Source organism: Lytechinus pictus, chromosome 4, assembly GCF_037042905.1.
Source record: "Lytechinus pictus isolate F3 Inbred chromosome 4, Lp3.0, whole genome shotgun sequence".
Classification (NCBI taxonomy): domain Eukaryota; kingdom Metazoa; phylum Echinodermata; class Echinoidea; order Temnopleuroida; family Toxopneustidae; genus Lytechinus; species Lytechinus pictus.
Genome location: NC_087248.1, coordinates 12,710,856 through 12,733,088, shown reverse-complemented (window position 1 = coordinate 12,733,088; position 22,233 = coordinate 12,710,856). Strand labels below are relative to the sequence as shown.

Genomic DNA, 22,233 nt, shown 5'->3' with positions numbered 1-22,233 from the left:
TGCATCACTCCCTTCCTCCCTATATACCCATCTTCATCTCCCCATTTTTTCTCCACTTTTCTAATTACCCCCTTTCCATTCTCCTTTTCATCATAACAACCACTTGCTACACCATCGTGATGCAAGAATGAAAGCTCGGTAATCCAAAGAATTTTCGTCTTTATAAATCAGTTTCCAACATTTTATCATAACTTACGAATTTTGATACATTTTAGTCTTCATAAATCAGTTTTGAGAACGTTTTTATCATACATTTATACACGTACGATTCGACGAAACAAACAGAGTCAATATCAGAGTGAATGATTATGCCCGAATGTCGGGGCATTGATATTACAAGAATGCTTTGAAAATGGGTAAAGCAATATGAAGTATATAATTGTAAAAAACACATGGAATAATGAAACCTATTTTGATCATAAAATCAAACTGTTGCACTCTATTAAGTCCACTTTTCATTATTATCGTTATACGAGATAGATTGTGTCATCGTATCTTTATTTGTCTGGAAAGGTCTGACTTATTTGTTTCTCTGGATAAAGTCTCTAACATAGCTATCAATAATAACCACTATATAATTTCAAGAAAATTTTCATACATACAAAAACGAATGTACGTCCTGGAGCGAGATTCTAGTTACAAGAAGGGCAATTTGCGTAAGTACTGTGTAGTAAAAAAGTATCCTCTATATAGAAAATTTTAGGTTGCTCTGAATACATTGGGGTAGAGAAGGGGGACGGGCATAAAGCCCCCAATAGATTCAAGACCCAGAAAAAATAAGGAGAGAAGAAAAAAAAAAAAGGGGGGGGGGAATTGTGATTTTTTTTCCTGAAAAGTATTATGTCAAATTCTATCACAAACTTAGATTTTTGTACTAAAAGGGTAAATTCTTTTGCTCGTTCGCTTCGCTCGCTTGTAATTGCAACGCGAAGTCTGGTCTCCCCTAAAATTTTTTGCTCATCATGCTACTATATGAATATGAACATATCATCGGTTTAAAACAAAATTAATATTGTTTTTCTAATACCAACAGTCTATAAGAAACTAAAAATTCACATTTTTCTAATTTACTAAAAAATAATACATGGGCGATTGGTGATGATAGTCATGTCCTTAACGGACTTTTAGCAAAACAAATTAAAACACACATTGAAAATCACTTATTATTATAATATTCATAACAAAAAAATCATGTGTACATATACTAAAACATAAGATAAATGATGGGTCAATCTACCACTTAAATTTCAATTTCAGCAATTTCCAGAACAATATACTAATAGAATAACCACGTTATTTTTTCGCATGTTTTTCCTTCTTTCTGTTTCTAGATTTGTTTACACAGTTTGAAATATATATCATGTACAGTCCTCTAATCTTTGCACAAACATTTGATTTCTTTATTCAAATCTAAATATACAGCAAGCAATTATTTAAAAAATCGAATGTTCACAGAATAAATTAGAATTTACATATTTATAATTATATACACAAACCACGAACAATTATATTAATCTTAATCACCGTTTCACATACAACATGTATTAAATGACAGTGGGCTTTACATGAGGCTAGTTCCCATTATTCATTTTCTTTTTGCATTAATTAATTTCTATTGACCACTTTATTTAAAAGTAAAAAAAAAAGAGAATGGAATGTATATTTTCAAAACTAATACTGCTTTGGATAAAGGAATGTGTGATATAAACAATGATTAATGCTTTTTGGAATGCCGAGGGGATTCGCTCTGAAGCTTTATTTGAATGGATGGTGTATTATAAATTACAGTGGGTATATACACTTTAAAAATATTGGGTAAAATTTTAACCAGCACGAGGGTAATTATGTGTCCAACCAGTTTGGGAAGTATTTTACCCAATGTGGGAAGCATATTGTCCAGTAAGGTTAGAAAAATAAGCATCAATTACTTTAGAATGGGCAAAATTTTCCCTCATGGAGTATTTTTTAGAATGTATATAGGTTTAAGACAATAATTAACATTCAAACTTATGCCAAAGTTGGTGGGGGTATCCCAACTGAGCAATTTAAATGATTAACAATCTAATGGTAATATTTCAGTTAATACATAATGTTAATACATTCGCCAAGGCACCATCCTTTGATATGCCTATAATCTCCGTATAATCCGGTATAAAACAACTATGATATATTATTGTTAGAATAGTAAACATGATAAACGGTATATGAAAATACATCAATGTTTAAATGCTTAAATTACGAAAGTTCTTCTAACAAGTCTGGAACATATCGCTCAGTAATCTTTCAATGGGTATTTCCCCTATCGTCTGCTTGAAGAAGAGAGTTTCTAAAAACTTGCTGCTGACTGCTCGGAGAGCGGAGAGCATGATGAGAAGTCGGCCGAAGCGAGTGGGCTGAGAAAGGTGAGCATACCGGACATAGTCCCCCAGCATGACTTGGGCTTGGTCTTGAAGTGATTCTACTCGGTGAGGCTCGCTCAGATGAGGGGTTTCTGTTTTATGAATGAAAATTAAAAAGGATGGACAATAATGATGAATACAAATAAACTAGAAATGAGAAAAAAAAGTGAATTGCAATTAGTAATGAAAATAAAACCCAAAACATTGTTCAATATGAAAAAAAAAATGAATAAAACCGCTGTTTCAAGTGGCTTTAAAGATTTTATTAACAAGGGAACCGCAAATCATCACTTTTCTTATCATTTTTCAATATATTTTTGGACTTTCCAAACAGTCAAAACGGTCTGATGACCGGATAGACATAAAAAAAAACCTGATGATAATGATTCTATAGGATTATTTTATTCAAAGGCGCGGGGGGGGGGGGGGGGTGCATCACTTCCGTTTAAGGCATATTTTGAGAGGAGAAGGCATTATAGGCATCCACCGTTTCATTAGCGAATTGATGGGGCACAACATGGCACACGACGTAACATTTCTATTTTAAAAAAAGGTCGCGAGCGATGGAAACTTCTGACATTTTCCCCCTGGTCGTGTAACATTCGGGGGGGGGGGGGGGAGGGGGGATACATACCCTCCAAGCCGATGCACCCCCCTCTTCCATGTATACGCCAGTGCACCCAATCAATCGTTTTGTCATTATCATAGCTATACCTGATTTGAACAAGGCTACAGCTTTCAGGCATGCAAACTCGGTGAAATCCACCTTCATTGCCCGTAGCTTAGCAACCGTCTCCTTCATGTACCGGACCTGCGATGCGAGCTCCGCCGTGGCTTCGGGGGATGTCTTTTCTCCCTTCACGCTCATGCTGACTGCGAGGGACTTTAGGAGGGCATCTGTTTCGAGTGGAACCGCCCACTGGCAAATTCCCATCAGAAATAAGTCTTTCCACGTTTCTTCGAGAAGGATGAGCTGAGAGGAGTTGATGAAAGAAATAGAAAGAGGGAATTAGTACAAGTCACTTATTGAAAATAAATTGGTATGGATAAAGAAAAGGGAGGTAGCCGGTAGCCCGGGAGGTAGAAGGATATACTGACAGACAGACAAACAGATAGATAGATAGATAGATACATAGGTAGGTAGGTAGGTAGGTAGGTAGGTAGGTAGATATAGATAGATAGATGGATGAATAGATAGATAGATAGAATGAAAAAAAGAATGAGAGATAGATAATAGAGAGAGAAAAGGCAAGCTAGCTAACTAGATAGACAGGCCATAGTAGATAGATAATAGATATTATGTAAGATATATTATTCAGATCCATTCATTAATTGATCCGTTTAGATAACAATAAAATCCAGAAGTTAAATCCATTCTTACAGTAAATTCACATGAATAAACACTTAAGTCGGACGCATATTAAGCATTGAAAGAAAATATAAATACACAATTATTGGGCTATACTAAGAAAGCAGGAAAAAGGGAGAATAGTGGGGAAAACATCGATTACATTTGCTCTACAGTAACTTATTAACTAAAACTCAGAACTGTTCTTTAAAACAGAATAAGATGTTCCACGTTTTGTTTTGCTTTTTGAGGAGGTGGGATAATAAGGGGTGGAGGACAGTGTAAGGAGGTACGATCCAGGGTCGGGGGGCATTATTACGGAAAATGAAAATCACTTGATCAACACTGCACCAACCTGATCTCTGAACGGCAGCAATCGAAAACAGGTGATATTTTTCGCCCATTTCACCGAGGTAAAAATAAGCCTGGCTGTGACTTCGGGTAAGTTATCCGGCGACGTGGAAATCGACGACCCAAGCCCCTTCACCCGACCCACCTCGGCCCCGTCATCTTCCCGCACGGCGTCCAGCGCGAGTGGGTTGATGTTGTAGTGTTCTGCGGTGAGGAGGCTGTGGTAGAACGTCCCGTAGTAAACGGATGAAGATATGAAACTACTCGACGGGGGAGGTAGCGGCGTGGAGGAGCCTGTTAGCGCTGACTTGTCGGCGGGCAACGGGCGGTGTGGTATGGTTAGGGGTAAGATTGAGTGCCCGGTTTGACGGGGTAAGGGGCTCAGTGACGTGGTGCTGGATGGGGTCAGGGATCGAACAGTGCCTGGGGTGCCTGTTGATCTGATCTCTGTTGGAATGATGGGTTTGTTCTTGGGCTTCCGTGGTCCTCGCTCGTGTTGTACAGCTGATGGACAGAACAAAATAAAATATTAATAATCATATAATTCCTTTTTTGAATGAATTTTGTTCTTATATTTTGTTAGCTTCAAACCTATATCAATTTTGATTAAAATTCATAATCGAATTTTGGTAAGTGAAATATGCCAACATGCACCAACTTGAAATAAATTGATGAGACTTTTACCCAATTTTACCAACTTATATAATGTCGATTCTATCACGAAGCAAGATTTAAAATAAAACATTAAAAAAATGTAATAATCATCATACATCATACATTATTTATTTTGTTAAGACAGAACCCTCGATAAAATGTATATATGTGGATGAATGAAATAATAACTCGGTGAACAACTCAAACCAATGAAATAGTCAATAACAGTATACAGTCATGAATGGAAAAATATAATTTGATTAAAAAGCGATAATGATTAAGATTTTCATCCATGTGTTATAAAGTATTGTTGACCGAATACTTCATTACATTTTCACTTTGATATACAGAGAATGGTTAGTGATATGCTTTATTATATTGTATTTACAAATTGACCAATAACTTAGAAAAGTATCATCATGAGAAAAAAAGACATTAAACAGTAATTGTGAAGTAGCCTGCTTATAAGAGGCTTTTATGTGATATTTGCATCATCACAATCGATCTGTTTTTCTTTAATATTCCCGAATAAGCCCCCTGGATTTTTTCGTGATTTTTAGCTATACCATCAAAACTATATTGCACTAAGTTCCGCCCTTTTCGGTTGATTGACAACGCAACACAATATGATGAGTAACCTTGTTATCTACAAAGGGACACCTATCTGTTACAATAACAGACTTGCACTTAAAAGAAATCGACGTATTTATTAAAATATGGCATATTGCAGGTGCTTATAGTTGGCTAATTTCAGCTTTTTCATGCCCAGAGATAGAACGTGGGAAAATATACAATTTGGCACTTTGACAATGAGGCTGCTAGGAGGGGCATTTATCAAAGGTGTGATGTTTTAGGAAGTATCACTATTTTGATAAAAAAAGGCACAGCTGTCAACGGCTAAATTGTGATACATGCAGATTTTTGTTATTACTGAAGAATTATCAATCTTTACCCTTTATGGAGAGTCACCGGCAAAGATATAGCTGACTCTGAAATTTAATCAACTCGAAAATAGGACTTGAATGACTACTTCTGAGAGCGTATTTATTTTATTTATTTTTTAACCAGGGTGATCCAAAAAAGGGATAATGCACTTTGGACTTAAGTGAATTTACATAACAATAAATGGGTTTATTTGTCCAAAATGATATTAAAGAATGATGATGATATTGATTACTGAATTATACATAAAATAATAAAACATTACAAGATTTCATAATGGATGTATGAATCGGAGAAAATAAAGGGGAGGGAGGGGGAGAGAGGGGGAGATAGGAAGAGAGGAGAGAGAGAGAGAGAGAGAGAGAGAGAGAGAGAAAAAAAAGAACCATTGGAACGAAATTATAAACCATGCTAATTGTGTGGATTTTGTTCATAGAAAAGAAAATGATATACGTTCGACAACCTCATATTCCTTGAGACATGTCAGGGTCGTCTTTGCCTATGATTTACACCGGTTATAAGCGACACGGCCATTATTGTCGTAAAACGTTTAAGAAAATTCATTTCCAGAGTAATAGTTTCCGGGAGTGGGTCGTGCAAGAACAACGAGAACCTACTTCACATTCTAAATAGCTGTTATAATATCCATCAACTTCGGTCAGCGTAGTCAAATTATAAATTTCCCGCTATAAATCTTTTTAGATCTACGTCGTCTGATCTTTACTTTTTGCACTGTGGAGAATTAATAACAAATATTTTACGTTTCTTTTTCCTGTCTTTAGAATTGAATATTTCTATGAAAGTGCTAAATGGAGAGGAGAGATACGGTTAGAGAGAGAGAGGGAGAAGGAGAGATAGATAGATAGACAGATATAGATAGAGGGGGAAGAGAGAGAGAGAGATAGAGATAGATAGAAAGAGGGGGAGAGAGATAGAGATAGATAGATAGATAGATAGATAGATAGATAGATAGGGTGAGGGAGAGAGAGAGAGAAAGAGGCAGACAGAGAGACACAGGGAGAGATGAGGGTGGGGTTCGAGGCATGTAGTCTTTGAAATTGACAGAAAGGCAAGAACAGCTTTCTTAAAACTATAATCTGATTGAAAAATATATTGAAATTATTCACATGAAATATATTTCACTCAATGGTGCATTGTGAAAGGCATTTGTCATTAGGTTCTATACAGAATTCAACGACTTTATGATTCCAGACGTTATATGACAAGTGACCAGTGAAATTCAATGTCCATCAATACATTTAGCTAATCTCTTCGTATGAGCTGCAAAGTTTCAAGATGTTAAATTCCGAATTTATTAATGTATGAAAATAAACAACATTGTTCTCTCCTATAAACAATATCAAACACATTTCAAAAAGGAGAAGAAACTGTCATAGTCACCTAGCAACGTCTGGCTATCAGAGTGACATATTAATGTCTTGATCTCTTCTTAAGATCTAACATAATGGTTTCTAATCTCCTCGACGCTTCCTGTAAAGGATGAGATCGAGTATCAACTTCAAGAATTTCAAGCACCGCCACATTCTGAAGAGGCATTTCGTCACCCTCGATCAAAATTGTATTTCTCACATTTTTTTAATGGATAAGCTCGAAAATTATGATTGAGTTTGACATTTTTTGTTCTTAATTGCAGACACGCTTATGGATTGTTAATATTCTCAGATATTTTTTTAATAACATGACAAAATTATAGCTTGACGTAGCCCATTTTTATATTCTTCTAAATGTCAGGTTATAATGATTTAAGAAATAAGATCTTGTCGGCTTATCCTGCAGATGTTGTCTCATCGGTATTTCGTCTTTATTTTCAGAACAAAATAAAACTATTGTCATATCGTCTTTAAACAAAAAATAATCACTTGTGTGCCAGGACCTTGTAAAAGGATTTGGAAAAATACTCTTGGTATATAGTTAAAGACTTGTCCTGGATATTCGACTCCAAGTTCTCTGTCTAAGCTAATAACTATCTAAAATGGAAAACGTTCTTAGCAAACGCATAACGGAACAACAGTAGTCATTTTATTTTCTCTCTACTGAACATTATTATATAAACATAATATTTATATTAATTTTGTGATACAAGGTTTTGCCCCCCTTCCCCAAAATATGTTCATTTTTTTCCTTAGATGATCCACCTCCGCCGTATATGAAGATGCGATCCGCATCCCCTACCCCCCCCCCCACGAGTCTACAATATAAAGTCTTGGTAAAAGATAGATTCAACATCTACACACAGATGTAGACCAATATCCTATTTTAATCAATATGGTTCTGGAATACTTTGACACGTTTCTATCTGCTTATTAGGGATACCATATCTGACACACTCCCTCGGGAAAGAGCGCCGTTACTTCATGGCGGTGGGCTGGGACCAGCATGACTGGTATAGGAAAAGTACAAAGTCACACGTAATCAGCGTGACCAACTGCGATTTAGATTATCGGAAGTTATTACGGATGATAGGTTTGTACTTCTTGAATACGGTGACGACGAAGTCACTATTCTTCAACGATTTCTTTTCTTAAAACTTCTTCACCCAGTAATTACAGATGTATTTTATGACTATCTGTAAATATTTGCTTACTCATCTATATATCTATCTATCTATCTATCTATCTATCTATCTATCTATCTATCTATCTATCTATCTATCTATCTATCTATCTATCTATCTATCTATCTATCTATCTATCTATCTATCTATCTATCTATCTATCTATCTATCTATCTATCTATCTAACTATCTAACTATCTGTCTATCTATATATATATCTATCTATCCATCCATTTTTCTATAGCTAATCATTGCACACATTTTTCCTGTACTCCCCACTTTCGATCTAAAACTTCACTCATGTACATTTGTCTGTAAGAAATGTTTAATTATTATTTTTTTTACGGAATGTACAATATTATTTTGGCAGACTCTCAATTCAATAACATGTTTTTTTTCAATGAGATGAGCTGGGACCGGTTGCCCGCCCCCCCCCCGTGCGTTTTAACCCAACTAAAAACAAAAATCGATCGCAAGACCCTATTATTATGTGCACTTCTACATCAAGTTGTGATTGAAGTTTGGAGTTGTGTTTGATTGCATCTCTTCCTGTGACCGACCTCTGATCATTGGCATGAAGTTAATCGTTTAGTGTCTTGGGATGGTTTATATGGAACGTTGACATTAAAACCTGGCCAAGGTGGATTTTATCGAGCGTGATGAATCATCGCGAAGCTGGTAAATTTCTCCCGGTCACTCTCCCCGTAGTGGCTTTCTTGGCAAGTGAGCGATTAATGACACCTTTCAAAAAAAAAAAATCAAGCTTAAAGAAGGAAGAACGAATAACTCACAAGAGCCACTCCCACCCCTGTCGTCTTGGTCGTCATGAAAAATCATCCCCGAAAGCGCGCGCTGCGGGAATTAAGGCATATTTGCGCCTCCAACGTTTTTCTCCTTCTTCGTATGAACTTTCAAATAATCATGACAACGTATATATAATAAATACATACTGTATCTAAAGGCTGATAGCATCTTTATTGTGTCAAATGGTTTTATGAACAAAAACTTATATTTCATAGTTTCAAATTTTGATTGATTCCTTTTGGACGATAAAGTGCAGATATTCCAACTGTTTAATGCTTTTATCACCTACATACTTCTGTATAAAAACAAAATTCATGTCGCAATAATTGTCCTTTAAGAAATTGTATTTTGGATGGTATTTTGGATGGTATTGGATAATAAGGATTAATGAAATAAATCAAGATGGGTCGTGTGATCTTGTGGTTAAAGCATTGGACTCATAACCGTAAGGTTGTGAGTTCAAATCCCCGCTCTGCCATTGACACCATAAAAAGACCCGAGAGTAATTTCTGTCGTCTATCATGTCTATAGAATGCATGGTCAGCCACTATATGACTGAACTTTGACGCAAAATGTTTCATAGGTAATTGGTTATGTACCAGCTTGGCAATATACAAGCAGAAAGCTGTCCAGCCGAGTTCCTCATGAGAGTTACCATAACAGAACAGAACAGAACAGAAGATCAATTATGCGTTGCAAATCTAAGTTATACACTAAATTAAACAGTGCCTTATAGAGAATGCTCATAATATTTATACCATTGAAAAAAATTGTTGATTTCAGGATTTCACAAGGTTGAGTCGTTTCATGTCTTAAGAATCACAATCATTTTGGAAAACAAAATTGAAGAAAGTTTGCACTTTTCGGGTTAGGCCAAGTCTAAAGTACAAAGAAAAGTACAAATTTGTGGCCTAGTGCATGCGCAGATGACACAAGACTGAAATGAATCTTGAAGACTCAATTTCAATGGCAAGAGATAACACAGCGGCAGAAAGATAAACTACTCATCCTTTTAACATTCCTTATTAGAAGGCATTTTCCGGTGAAGGTTAATAGCGTCGCCTTTTTAGCCCGAGGGCAAATCAACAAGCTCCTCTCGATCTCGAGGGCAGGGCTATTATCAAAAGGTATATTCCTTTTTATTCCATTCATATATTCTTTTTCAGGAGCAACTTTGAGATAGAAAAGCAAAGCTCGAGCCGAAAAGCGCGGCCCGAGTGCGCCGACAGAGATTCTCGCCGTCTCGTGCATTTTCGTTTGCAGACGACAAGCGCATGGTATTGACTTATTTGTGTTTGGCGCGCAGCGATAAAATGGGATGCGAAGGGCACTCGCTTGAAGATGTTATAACAGACAGGCATCTGTCATCGACTTCTTGAGAAATGAAAATGTCAAACAATTTACGTCTGCCTCGCTGAGATGATGTCTTTTTAAATAGAATTAAGGGGGTTAATAAGACCGGCCACTTGCCGAGAAAGGAAATGCGATAAGTACAGCACAAATAATCATTGACCTCATGGTTATTAAAATCAAGGAGAGAATAAATAAGAATTCCGATTAGATAAGATTAAGATATCTTTCATGGATTATTATAACAGTTAGAATTTGTGCATAAGATATATTAGATTGGTTCATATACACAAATTGTTGGGTAAAACAACTCCCGGATTCATTTTGCATGATTTTTTTTAAAACCAAAGATTAGTAAGTTCATAACAAGGCCATTATTTTTCTCATAATAGGGTACAACCCCACATAGAGAATAGAACAGAAGAATATTATTCCTATAGCTGAATATTAATTATCAATTTTGTTATTATTTGAATGAGTATAGGGAATGTGATGGCTTTAATACTGTACGAAAAAAAAATTCTGATAAAGTATAGGATTCTTGAAATCTAATTTCTAAAGATATCTTTCCAGAAACTATCAACCTCACTCTAAAGAATGGGCTGGGGAGTGACACCATTTCTTAATAAGGGTAAAAAAACTCCGTCACTCCTCGGCCATTTTCTACCCTTTTCGCCTTTTTGTGTTTCTATAGAGTACATTTACAGTGATTGTAAAGGATGATTTTCCGATGACATATTTTAACCACAAATCACAGCAACGTCTTTTCTTATTTCGTTCTCTCCACCCCCCCCCCCTCTTCTCAAGTGCAAGAAAGGTCATCGCGTCGATTGTATTTGTGCATCTGGGTCTGAGTGTGCGGTTTTATTTCCATCGATACATCTTATTTGCGGAAATAATAATTGAATGAAATTTCTGTCGTTTAAAAGAAAACATATATTTTTGGAATCTCTTTGGAAACCGTGAACTTCGCGAGTGCATGCGGTAGAACTTGTAATATTGACGAAACAAACAATTAGATACAATGCCGGATACAAATAGAAGCGCGTGCATGTGTTCGTCCGTTCACATTATACTTTTAATATTCTCCTCCTTTTTTCACCTCAATTACAATCAATCTCCTCACATTATTAATCGTGACAAAATGAAGAGTAATCACAGTATCATTTGACTTAGAAGTGTCATATCTTCAGGATTAAAGGCATTACCATTGCACCTGTCATGCAAGTAGTATTGTGTACAATGCGATTTTCAAATTTGAAATTTCAAAATTGAAATTTTACGATTCTCGTCTGTATATTAATATTTAATTTAAAAAGATTCTGAAAAAATTTACAATGTGATATTCTGCTCCCTATTAAGTTAGTAAAATACGAATTCATAAATGGGCAAATAAAGCACAATCTCCAAAACCAGTATACGAAAATTCCATTTGTTCCGCCCCACAACAATGTGTCAGTAATATGACGACAATTTTCCTTTTTCCTTATCAAAGCGTAATAATGTCGGTCGGTCGGTGGGTCCGGATTTCTTGTTAATTATTTTTGTAAAGATATTTTTTAGTTAACTTAATTATGATAAGAAAGATATCTTCTTTATTCGATTTTTATATACAATTTTTTTTATGGAGATTGAGAGTCGGTCATGAAAAAGAGTCCTCGTCTCACCATTTGAAGATGTTTTTATTTCTTAGGTTTTATTTATTTCAATTTAAAAAAACAAAAAAAAAAAGAAACTTGATGAGAAGTATAGGATCGGTTGGTTGATTTTTTTAGGAAGGAAAAAGGTCAATTTGAAAAAAACAAAAAAACATAAAAGTCGGCAGGTTTTACTCTGGTCGGTCTAATTACAGTAATCATTTTTTTTCTCTTAGACCATTTCTTAAACTAAAACAATATTCACTGGGCGTAAAAAAAAGTAACACCAGTTTCCAAAACATTGAATTATACAAACACAAGCACCAACACCATCACCTAATACCAACACTGAAGTAATAATTATGAAAGGTGTTCTTACCATCTTTATTCATATGGGCTTCGAAACACTACACAAGCACGAACACCAACAACAGAATCACCATTATCAACACATTAACACCAACCATGAAGCACTGAAGGCAATATGAAAGGTGCTCTTACCATCTTTATTCATCTGGGCTTCGAAGCACTTCCTGAGCCGGCAGGCCCGGCACTGGTTGCGATGGGTCTTGTCTATGGGGCAGTCTCCTCCTCCTTTTCCTTGCTGCTTGCAGACATACACCCGGTTTCTATGGATACTGCGTTTAAAGAATCCGCTACACCCATCACAGGCGTAAACACCGTAGTGCTTGCCGGAGCTTCGATCGCCGCATACTTTACACGGGATGTCCAGCAGACGATCACCTGGAGAAAATTAAGAAAGACAGAAAATGGTATTGAAAAAAATATTTCACTATCTATCGTGACGATATGCAATAGTTATCAAGTTTTTGTCAAGTTTATAGCCGTCAACTGAAAAAAGTGATATAAAGGTATTTCTAATTTAATTAACGAAACACTTCTTTATCGAATAACTTACTTGAAGAAGAATTTTGATAACTTATATTTATACTTGAAATTATAATTGATATAAGTGCACCAAAATATCTTTAAAAAACCTCACCCCTCAAAAGGAAAAGTTGCATAACGAAAAGTCATTACTTGAATAATTAGCAAAAAAATAAAACCCAAAACAACCAAAAACACTATTAACAAAATCAAATACTTCATACCTCTGATAAAACCAGGATCCCTCATTTTACGATAGTTTGGAATAGAAAACGCGTCTAAAAAAATCTAACAGCAGTATTTCCAGTTGCAAATTAAATTGTCCTATAAATTTTCTTCTGGAATGCTTAGAATTTGCAGAAATTTGAGTGTTCCAGAACTGCCTCGGTCTTCTCTGCAAACTTCACCTAAAAGTCCCCGCCTTAAATATAGTGCTATCAAACAAAGGGTTCCTATTCCCTCGATGGGTAACAGTCAAAAGTAACAACCCAAGAGACATATCAAAACTTGATTTGTTATTTTAGAATCTTTTCAAGATAGTACTTGGCTTACAAAGGTAAATGGAGGGGTGGAGCGAGCTGACCAATCAGAGCAAAGTTCAGAGTGGTGTCGCGAGCCAATCGCGAGCCCCTCGCGAGCCGAGCACACGACCCGAGTTTGTTCGGCAAACAACCGAAACAATGGCGAAGTGTCCCGGAAAAACAGTTCGCCAAAAATGCACTTGTCTCCATAACTTTGTCTAAGTTTCCAAACAATTATGTATGTGTTACTTTACAGATGAAAAGCAGTTGCTCTTTTTCTCCCCTTTTTCGGACCAGACAGAAAATGTATATAGATCGGCGTCTTCGGATGAGTTGAAAAGTGCAAATGGTAAAATAAATTTTGTTGACTTTCAGGTAGAATTTATATCAGGGAGGGGGAATAAAAGGGTTAGAGAGAGAAATTGATAAGATAGAAAGAAAGGTATATATATAAAGAGATAAAGGAGAGAGAGAGGGGGAGGGGGAGAGAGGGGGAGGGTGTAATAAAGGAGAAACAAAGCAGTGTATAGCACTAGCGTACAGATAGGGGGCATGGGAGGGGGGGGGGGGGCTCTGCATCCACTCCCTGAGTTCCACGACCAAGAAAAAGGGAAACAAAGAATGGGGGGGGGGAAGAAAGATTTTCATTAAAAAAAAAGCCTCATTTTTCTCTCGCTCACGACTTTTATTTTCATTTATTTATACATTTTCCAACATACGCCATGTGTCGCTCTTTTTTTTTTTTTTGGGGGGGGGGGATGTCATTACCCCTCTGGTATATATAGACTGCATGTATTTGTTATACATCGTTTAAAAAACGGAAATTACAATTTTCATAGTTAAACTATTTTTTTTTATAAAGCAACCTGTAGTGTATACGTTCGACAGTAAAGCGAAGATAATGTTTTTCATTTATATCCATTTGCCGAAATAATTTCATAATGACAATATATACAATGACAGTACTCAAACAGCTTTTCGACTTAAAAAAATGTTAATCATCACCTGTGTATTTCAACTAAAGCTTTAAACGACCTGAAGTGATTGAAAGAACAAAAAATATCCTTTCATACTCCAGGCACGTTCGTTCATACCATTGCAAAAAAACAGTATTATGAAATGGTGACACCGCATTTGCTCTGGGCTTGTTTAAAGTTTTATGTTAGGTTTAGGGTTAGGTCTAGGATAAGGTATAGTGTTAAATCCAGGGTTGAAGTTGGCAATTCCATTAATGTGTGGAATTTGCAGCGGAGCAATTGTCACCGGAGCAAATATCATGGAACCTATGAAATACTCCGTTCGTATCACCTTGTACTCTACAAGCCTTAAAAATCAAACCACCACGATCTTGACAACAATAGCCAAGTTCCTCGGAAAAGTTTGCCAAGAAAAGAAAAGATCTCTTTTCATCAAGACATGAGAGACACTCTGATTACTTCTCCCATCCCAGTTGCATAAACATTAGGTTTAATTGTCAAATGGTTTTGTTATCTTCTTTTTATTTGGTTGTTCGTATAAGGCAGGTTGTCAAAACATTTTGGGGTGGATCTGGGCAGCAATGAAAAGGTGAAACCTCGGCCAAGATTCCTTTGTCACGGCTCAGTCTGAACGATATCAAGGTGATATAGTTCCATATCCTAAGCAACATGTCTAACTATTATTACCCTTTTTGTTTGCCTCGATAGAGGTATAGATCATGAATGTGAAAAATTATGTTTTGTTTTTCCTTATTTGCACGTTCTTTGCATTTATGTTGTCACTTATTGGTGATTTCATTTCAACTGCAGTTTCAGATTCCTCATTTTCATTCATGAATTCAACACACATGTATAAAGTCAAATACACAAATACACAGCAAGATAAAAACATGAACATTATTACTTTAGAAAAGAGAATAAATCAAATCACTTTTCTTTTGTATAGAATTTCATTTGTTTCAAAATGACGCAAAGGCATAATTTCTTTTATCATAGATAATTGTTTGTTTGCTCTTGTTTTGATTTTCATCTCCGATTCATTTTCTTGACTATAATACGTTTTGTATTACGATGTCTCATAATCTGTTATTTATGTGCATTGCTTTTTATGCACATTTACTGGGAAAACATGTAATTTATTATAATACATTACACGTTTTCTCATTAAATGTGTATTAAAAAAAACGTAATTTTGCTTCTGTAACTATATAGAGATGCTTTATGTATCATATTTATTAAATATGGTGTGCATCAATAATCAGTTAAGGAGAATGACATCAACAGCGAAACTTTTCTTAATTGATTAAGTTCCTTTCGTTTGAAAAGTCCATTGTCAAATAATATTCAACTCTCCGATATTTATAAAAGTCAGAGTTTGATTAAAAAAAAAGAATTAATTAAATTTGGTATAGCAGCCACTACACATTTTAAGTTATAAAGGCAGTAAACAACATCTAATTATCTTTTTACCAATATTTGAGCGAGACTTTAAAAATGAAAATAAAAAATACCAAAAAGGAAATAAAATCAGCATTAAAACATGAAGTAACCTGAAATGATGGATAACAAATAGTAATTTAATATGTTTGCAAATGAAATTCAGAAAATATAAAAAAGATGAATGGACGACAGAAGACGTTGTTAGGAGTGTCGGTCCCACAAAGAATTAACTGTAAAAAACATCTTTACAGTAATAATCACAAATCAAATGTAGAAATAATCGGAATTATACCACTTATGCAATAAGTCCCCAAAGTTTCTCAAATATATTATCAAAGTTTCATTCAGAGGACGGCTAAACTGAGACCTTTTCTGCATTTATCAAAAATTGTAACAGATGAATCAAACAAAACCAACGCAGCCCTAGAAATGCATGTAACAGCTTCTGCCGATTGCATCCGTATATGGAAGCCGACTGCGCATTTTCTGCTCAATTTAATTCCCACTGTAAAAATGGGCGTCAAAACATGTTTAAACTGCAAAATTCCCATGCTCTGTAAATAAAAATCTATACGACAGGTCTTCCATTTTGTTTAGAAAGTACTTGAAAGGTTTCAGAACTTGCGGGTTTATGACAACTTTACACGATATTGATATTGTTGCCGACTTTACACGGTTTTGATGTTGTTACCGATTTGTGTCGCATTACTGACGCGTTCCTGCTCTTTAAGCTGCAAGGTTGATCTCTCTATAACTCTATAACTTTTCAAAGGAAGAGAGAGAGAGAGAGAGGGGGGGGTGGGGTGGAGAAGGGGGTGGGATGGAGAAGGGGAATTCCAATTAAAAAAACCCTGCTACTATATCAATATTTTCTATAATAATGATATATTTCAGCCACATGATAATCGAAAATTTGAACAAAATATTAATCATAGCATGATTCAATATTCATGATTAAACAGTCTAATGTAATTGATATGTCGTTATATCATTTTAAAGACTGATTTAAGATTTAAGAAATTTGGATAGAGATTGCACTATACAGCCACCCCAAAAGTATCTCCTTTCAAGCAGTAGTTATTTGAATGTAATTACAATATGTTTGAAAAATTCTGTTTCTGTTGTTTCCATTTTGATGGCTCAAATCAGACTATGGTCATTACAAAAAAAATTAATACGACTAAAAGACAACTCCATAAAGGAGCACAGAAACATCGAAGAAGCTGAATAAATAAGCTATTTTCAGTTTAATCAGTTTAAAGTTATTTTTCCCACGGTATTTCGGCAGGCCTTTTGCTATTTTGTTTTAATCCAAAAAAAGAACATCATAACATGTTGCTGGAGACAGTCAGCATATTAGCCATTACCCATTCGTGAAAACCTGCGCATCCCTCAACAGATTCCAAGGTTATAAAAGTATCTCTTAAAAAAAAAAAGTTTTGAAACATATGGTATATGGACAAGAGGGCAAGAAAAATTGCTGAAAAGGGACATCAGTGTGGAACAGAGAGATAGGGGGTTAGGGGTGAAGAGTATAAAGAAAGAAGGGAGAAACTTGTGAGAATGTAGGAGTTCGAACAAGCCAAGCTAAAATAATTCCGCCCCTCATCTTTCTACCCCTCCCCCTCCTCTCTCTGTTTGTCTCTCTCTTCCTATCTCTCTGTTCTCTTTATATTTTACGATTCTTTCCACCACTCTCCGTGAGCTTGACAGGCTACAAAGGAATGTGTATGCCATGATTTTGATTTTTAAATGACAACAAAGACAGAAAGAAATCCATTATAATGGGGACAACCCCAACCTGTGAAGTGGTCGTGTGCGGCTCGCGTCCTGCGCGTGGGAACGTTTTACAACGGCGTCTTGTACAACGTGAGAGTGGCTTTGTGTCGCACGTTGTACACGTGTCAGCAATCTTGTTTCTCCACCGTTTTTCTTTATATCTAATATCTATCTATATATTTATCTATCTATCTATCTATCTATTTATCTATCTATCCAATCTATCTTATCTATATATCTATCTATCTATCTATCTATCTATCTATCTATCTATCTATCTATCTATCTATCTATCTATCTATCTATCTATCTATCTATCTATCTATCTATCTATCCAATCTATCCTATTCTATCTATCTATCTATCTATATATCTATCTATCTATCTATCTATCTATCTATCTATCTATCTATCTATCTATCTATCTATCTATCTATCTATCTATCTATCTATCTATCTATCTATCTATCTATCCAATCTACATTATCTATCTATCTATCTATCTATCTATCTATCTATCTACATAATCTGCCCGTCTGTTCGACTTGTTTGAAAAAGAAGAGCTCTTATATTTTAGAGAACACATAGCTCTTTATTTTGCGCATGCTTGATTTACAACTTTAATTTGAATCTACCCTTTTTATGAATATCCCAAAATATATTGATTTATATCATAATTAATAAATCAGATGAAGCACTTTTACCAATAAATAATATCTTTATATATGCCGACTTATTACATAATAGTAATAGATAATAGTAAAAGTACATGAATATTGATCTTTATCATGGTCATTTTAAGTATTTCAAGTACTGTATATCATTTTGTTTTTCCAATTTTCATTTTCATTCATTTCAATTTCCAACAATTACAATATAATTTTTGATTTCGTAAAGCTTGATATAAACAATAAACATATTGCAAAACTCTATACACAGACATGTTAGCAATGGTGGACGCTGCTACAAGCGGAGCTTGTAGAGTGCAGCCTCCTATTAAAAACATTCTTGTAAATAGTATATATTTAAAAAAATCTAGTAAGATAAGATGACAACGAGATGATTTCGGTTCTTTATCTTGCTAGACAAGATTTCTGAGATGAAATCAAGACAGAAAACGCCTCTAACAGCAAAACAAAGTTTGGTGTAAAAGCTGTTCGCCTTTCAACATTCTCTGGTATTCGAGGATTGGTGGCGTCGCATCGTTAGAGTGTGTACACCTGCATAGAATGGTGCCAACCTGGAATCCAGTGGGACCGCGATGTTAATTAAATGTGTGAAATGCAATAAACTCCGGATTAAGAAGCGTTCTGATGCAGAAAGCTAACATGTCTCGTGGTGTTGGTGGCTTCAAATTTAAGGTTATGTTTATTGATGTCTGATAGAAAAGCTATGAGGGCAAAAAAAGTTAACCGTGTGCACTTTGGAGATGTTAGACTCGGAATGTAATCATGGAGATAGATAGGCATACCCAGTAGAATGCGAGTCTGTTGACTGTTAACCTAAAAGGACTATTGTAATAACAGAAACAAACAAATATCAATAAATCGCATTAGGAGAATATATATATATATATATATATATATATATTAAAACGGACACAGAATGAAGTATACGAATACACAGTTAGATAAAGTGGGAAAATGTTCCAAAGTGATTTATATTGTTATTATTTATCATGACTGATACGATCATTGGTTTGTATTGAATATCAAACTAGAAATCAAACACATCTAAATAAACTAATCCAGATTTGAAATAAATGAAAGTATGCATATTTGTCGTTGTAGATTTAGATTTGTTTTCATCGTCCATAAGTATAGAAATACATGTTAGCTTAATGATAAAATATAAATAAATTTGACGACAAATGCAAAATGTTGTTAGCGTCACATTATATTGATAAAAATATAAAGCGTATAGAATCGTGGTCTAATGGTTCTGACTCTCGCCTTTCAAACAAAGGGTCGTGGGTTCGAATCCTAGCCATGGCGTGTTTTCCTTCAGCAAGAAATCTATCCACACTGTGCTGCACTCGACCCAGGTGAGGTGAATGGGTACCCGGCAGGATTAATGCATTGCGTGCACTGAGCGCCGGTGATGGTTGCTCGAGCTAAAGCCGGGGTAATAATAGCAGCGCTTTGTATCCTCAGGAAAAAAGTGCTTTATAAATCCAGCTATCATTATTATTAGAATTAGAATTGACTCTCGGACGAAGAGTTGCGAACACATTCAAATCAAACTCAAATTGTGATTGGCTTTTCGTAGCTGATGGGGAAATTTCTGAGCCGTCCAATTTTTTTTTCACAATCACAACCGTAACGACTGCCACGACTAACTTCAAGATATGATACGATATCTGACACGATCATTACGATTGCTCCACGATTTAGATCACGGGTTCAATCCTGACGCGAATCGCGTCAGTAAGAAATAGGTATTAACTACATAATTATAGATCAATCTCTATTCATTTCTATACAATCTATCGCAACTCTTCGTAAGGCATAAGAGCGGGCTTGTCAGGATAACGTGCTATACAGGGCAGTAGAGGTGGTCTTGCACGATTTCCTAAGAACTTTTCTTTCCTCTCTTTTCTTTACCTTTTTTAACTGATATAGATTCAACAAAGAAATTATTCTGTTTCGGAAAAAAAAAGGAAAGCAAATTAACAAGGCAACAATAGTCAAAACTGACTATAGTTTGCCTATTCAAACAACATTTGTAAGACGGGGTCACGATATCTATTGATATTGTATTTCCTACATTTATAACATAAATATGTTAATTATGCTATTTGAATAGAAAGTGATATTTACATAGAAAATTGATTAGCTTAAAAAAACAAATACTTCGGAGCTGTTCCCAGTTCTGAATCACGTAATGCTTTGAATAAATTTGTTAATCATGATATGTAATTTATATGATATAAAACAGTATGGACCTTTCAAAAAGTATTATTTAAGTATTTCATATACTTACTTATTTTGATTGTATGTCGTTGCTCTGGACGAATAATGCTCGGTGTCGAAATCGATGTCAGTGTGAGTTTAGGCGCCGTCAACCCCGTGGTCGTTGAAAACGAACGATGATGACTATCTTCATCGAAGCTCAGGATGTCCATTTTAATACAAAGTCCAAAAATGATTCAAATCTTTGTGTGTTTTTTTGTTAACAAGAAGGGCGTCTAAACTAATTAACGAGTATACAAAAGGCAAGGCAACTAAGTCAGTACATTTTCTGAATTGAGCAAAAGTTTGAAGAAAGTATGCAATTTTCTCTTCATACGATAAAAAAGCAAATCAAAGTTCCACGTGAAGAAGAAAAACAAAGTTATATAGAGGCATACATCAGTTTTGAAGATTAAAAGATTAAGCTCAACCTTTATCAATGCTTTGGGTTTAATCGGTAAAAGTCTTCTAAAGACAAAACAAGCTCACTTGTAGTCCAAAACTGTTAATAATCTTGATCTTAACCGATCTGCTTGATGGAGAAATATATCCAGAGAGGGCTTTCGACCGGCAAAAGAAAAGGTTTGTCTTTAATTGGTGTACACCGACTATATGAGGCAAGTGCATATACGATCGAATCATTTCCCAGTGACGTCATAATTTATCAAGCAAGCAATGGGAGGATTGGCGGGTTATGATGTATCATTTATTAGAGTGCATAGAACAGGGTAAATCCCCCGAAAGATACAGAGTGTCCAAACAAAATAAAATGTACGCCTTTAGAATGATAATGATAGAAAATAACGATGTCAAAACCTGGTATTGTCATCCTTATCCTTGGGCTAGTCTAAAGGGGCATTCTTGGTAGTCAATCATGATCCACTTTTTGAATAATAACATAAACAAGTAAAAGTTATTTCGAATTGTTTTTCTGTAAACTCAATTATTACACTTATCATTCACATTAAATTTTGGGACGAGAATCGAAATTCTGATAAAGTGATGATAAAAACACAACAAATGGCCGATTACACTTTAGAAATACAGATACCCCCACATAAATGTCTTGCGAGACATAGGCCTATATCAGTACAACTGAACTTTATTTGGATACCTTAGCAACCATGGTAATGAGAACCTATACATCTGACCGGCTTAGACGCGTCTGCGCATGTCCAGTTTTCAGTCTGACTATGGCCCTTTCTCATTACTCCCACTTCTAAATCGAATATTATACTACCACTATACCACTACCGCCGCCATCACTTCTATTATTACTACTACTACTACTACTATACTACCACTACTACTACTACTTCTAACTACTGTTACTACTATTATACTACTTTTTCTCCTGCGGCTCCTTTTCTATATACTACTTCTATTATTGCTATTTCTACTACTACTACTACTACTACTACTACTACTACTACTACTACTACTACTACTACTACTACTACTACTACTACTACTACTACTACTACTACTACTATTTCTACTTCTACACTACTACTACTACTACAACTACTACTACCAAATAAATGAATAGAAATTCGTGGGGGGGGGGGGGGTCCCGTGATCGGCGCCTACGATTACAATCACGTCTAAAGTTATCAA

General features: G+C 35.4%; 1 protein-coding gene across 2 annotated transcripts; it reads right to left on the bottom strand.

Moving 5' to 3' along the window:
• Nucleotides 1-155: 155 nt before the first annotated feature.
• On the bottom strand, nt 156-21,230 carry LOC135153959 (nuclear receptor subfamily 2 group E member 1-like). 2 transcript variants are annotated; one of them, XM_064098928.1, is made up of 5 exons: nt 20,648-21,230; nt 12,562-12,804; nt 4,103-4,602; nt 3,114-3,372; nt 156-2,491 (listed from the first exon to the last, which is right to left on the bottom strand). In XM_064098928.1, exons 1-5 carry the CDS (start codon nt 20,787-20,789, stop codon nt 2,250-2,252), a joined length of 1,386 nt encoding a protein of 461 aa, XP_063954998.1. In that variant the 5' UTR covers nt 20,790-21,230; the 3' UTR covers nt 156-2,249. The 2 variants fall into 2 exon arrangements, with proteins under 2 accessions (XP_063954998.1, XP_063954999.1); XM_064098929.1 differs by lacking the exon at nt 20,648-21,230 and adding an exon at nt 13,173-13,344.
• Nucleotides 21,231-22,233: the final 1,003 nt, after the last annotated feature.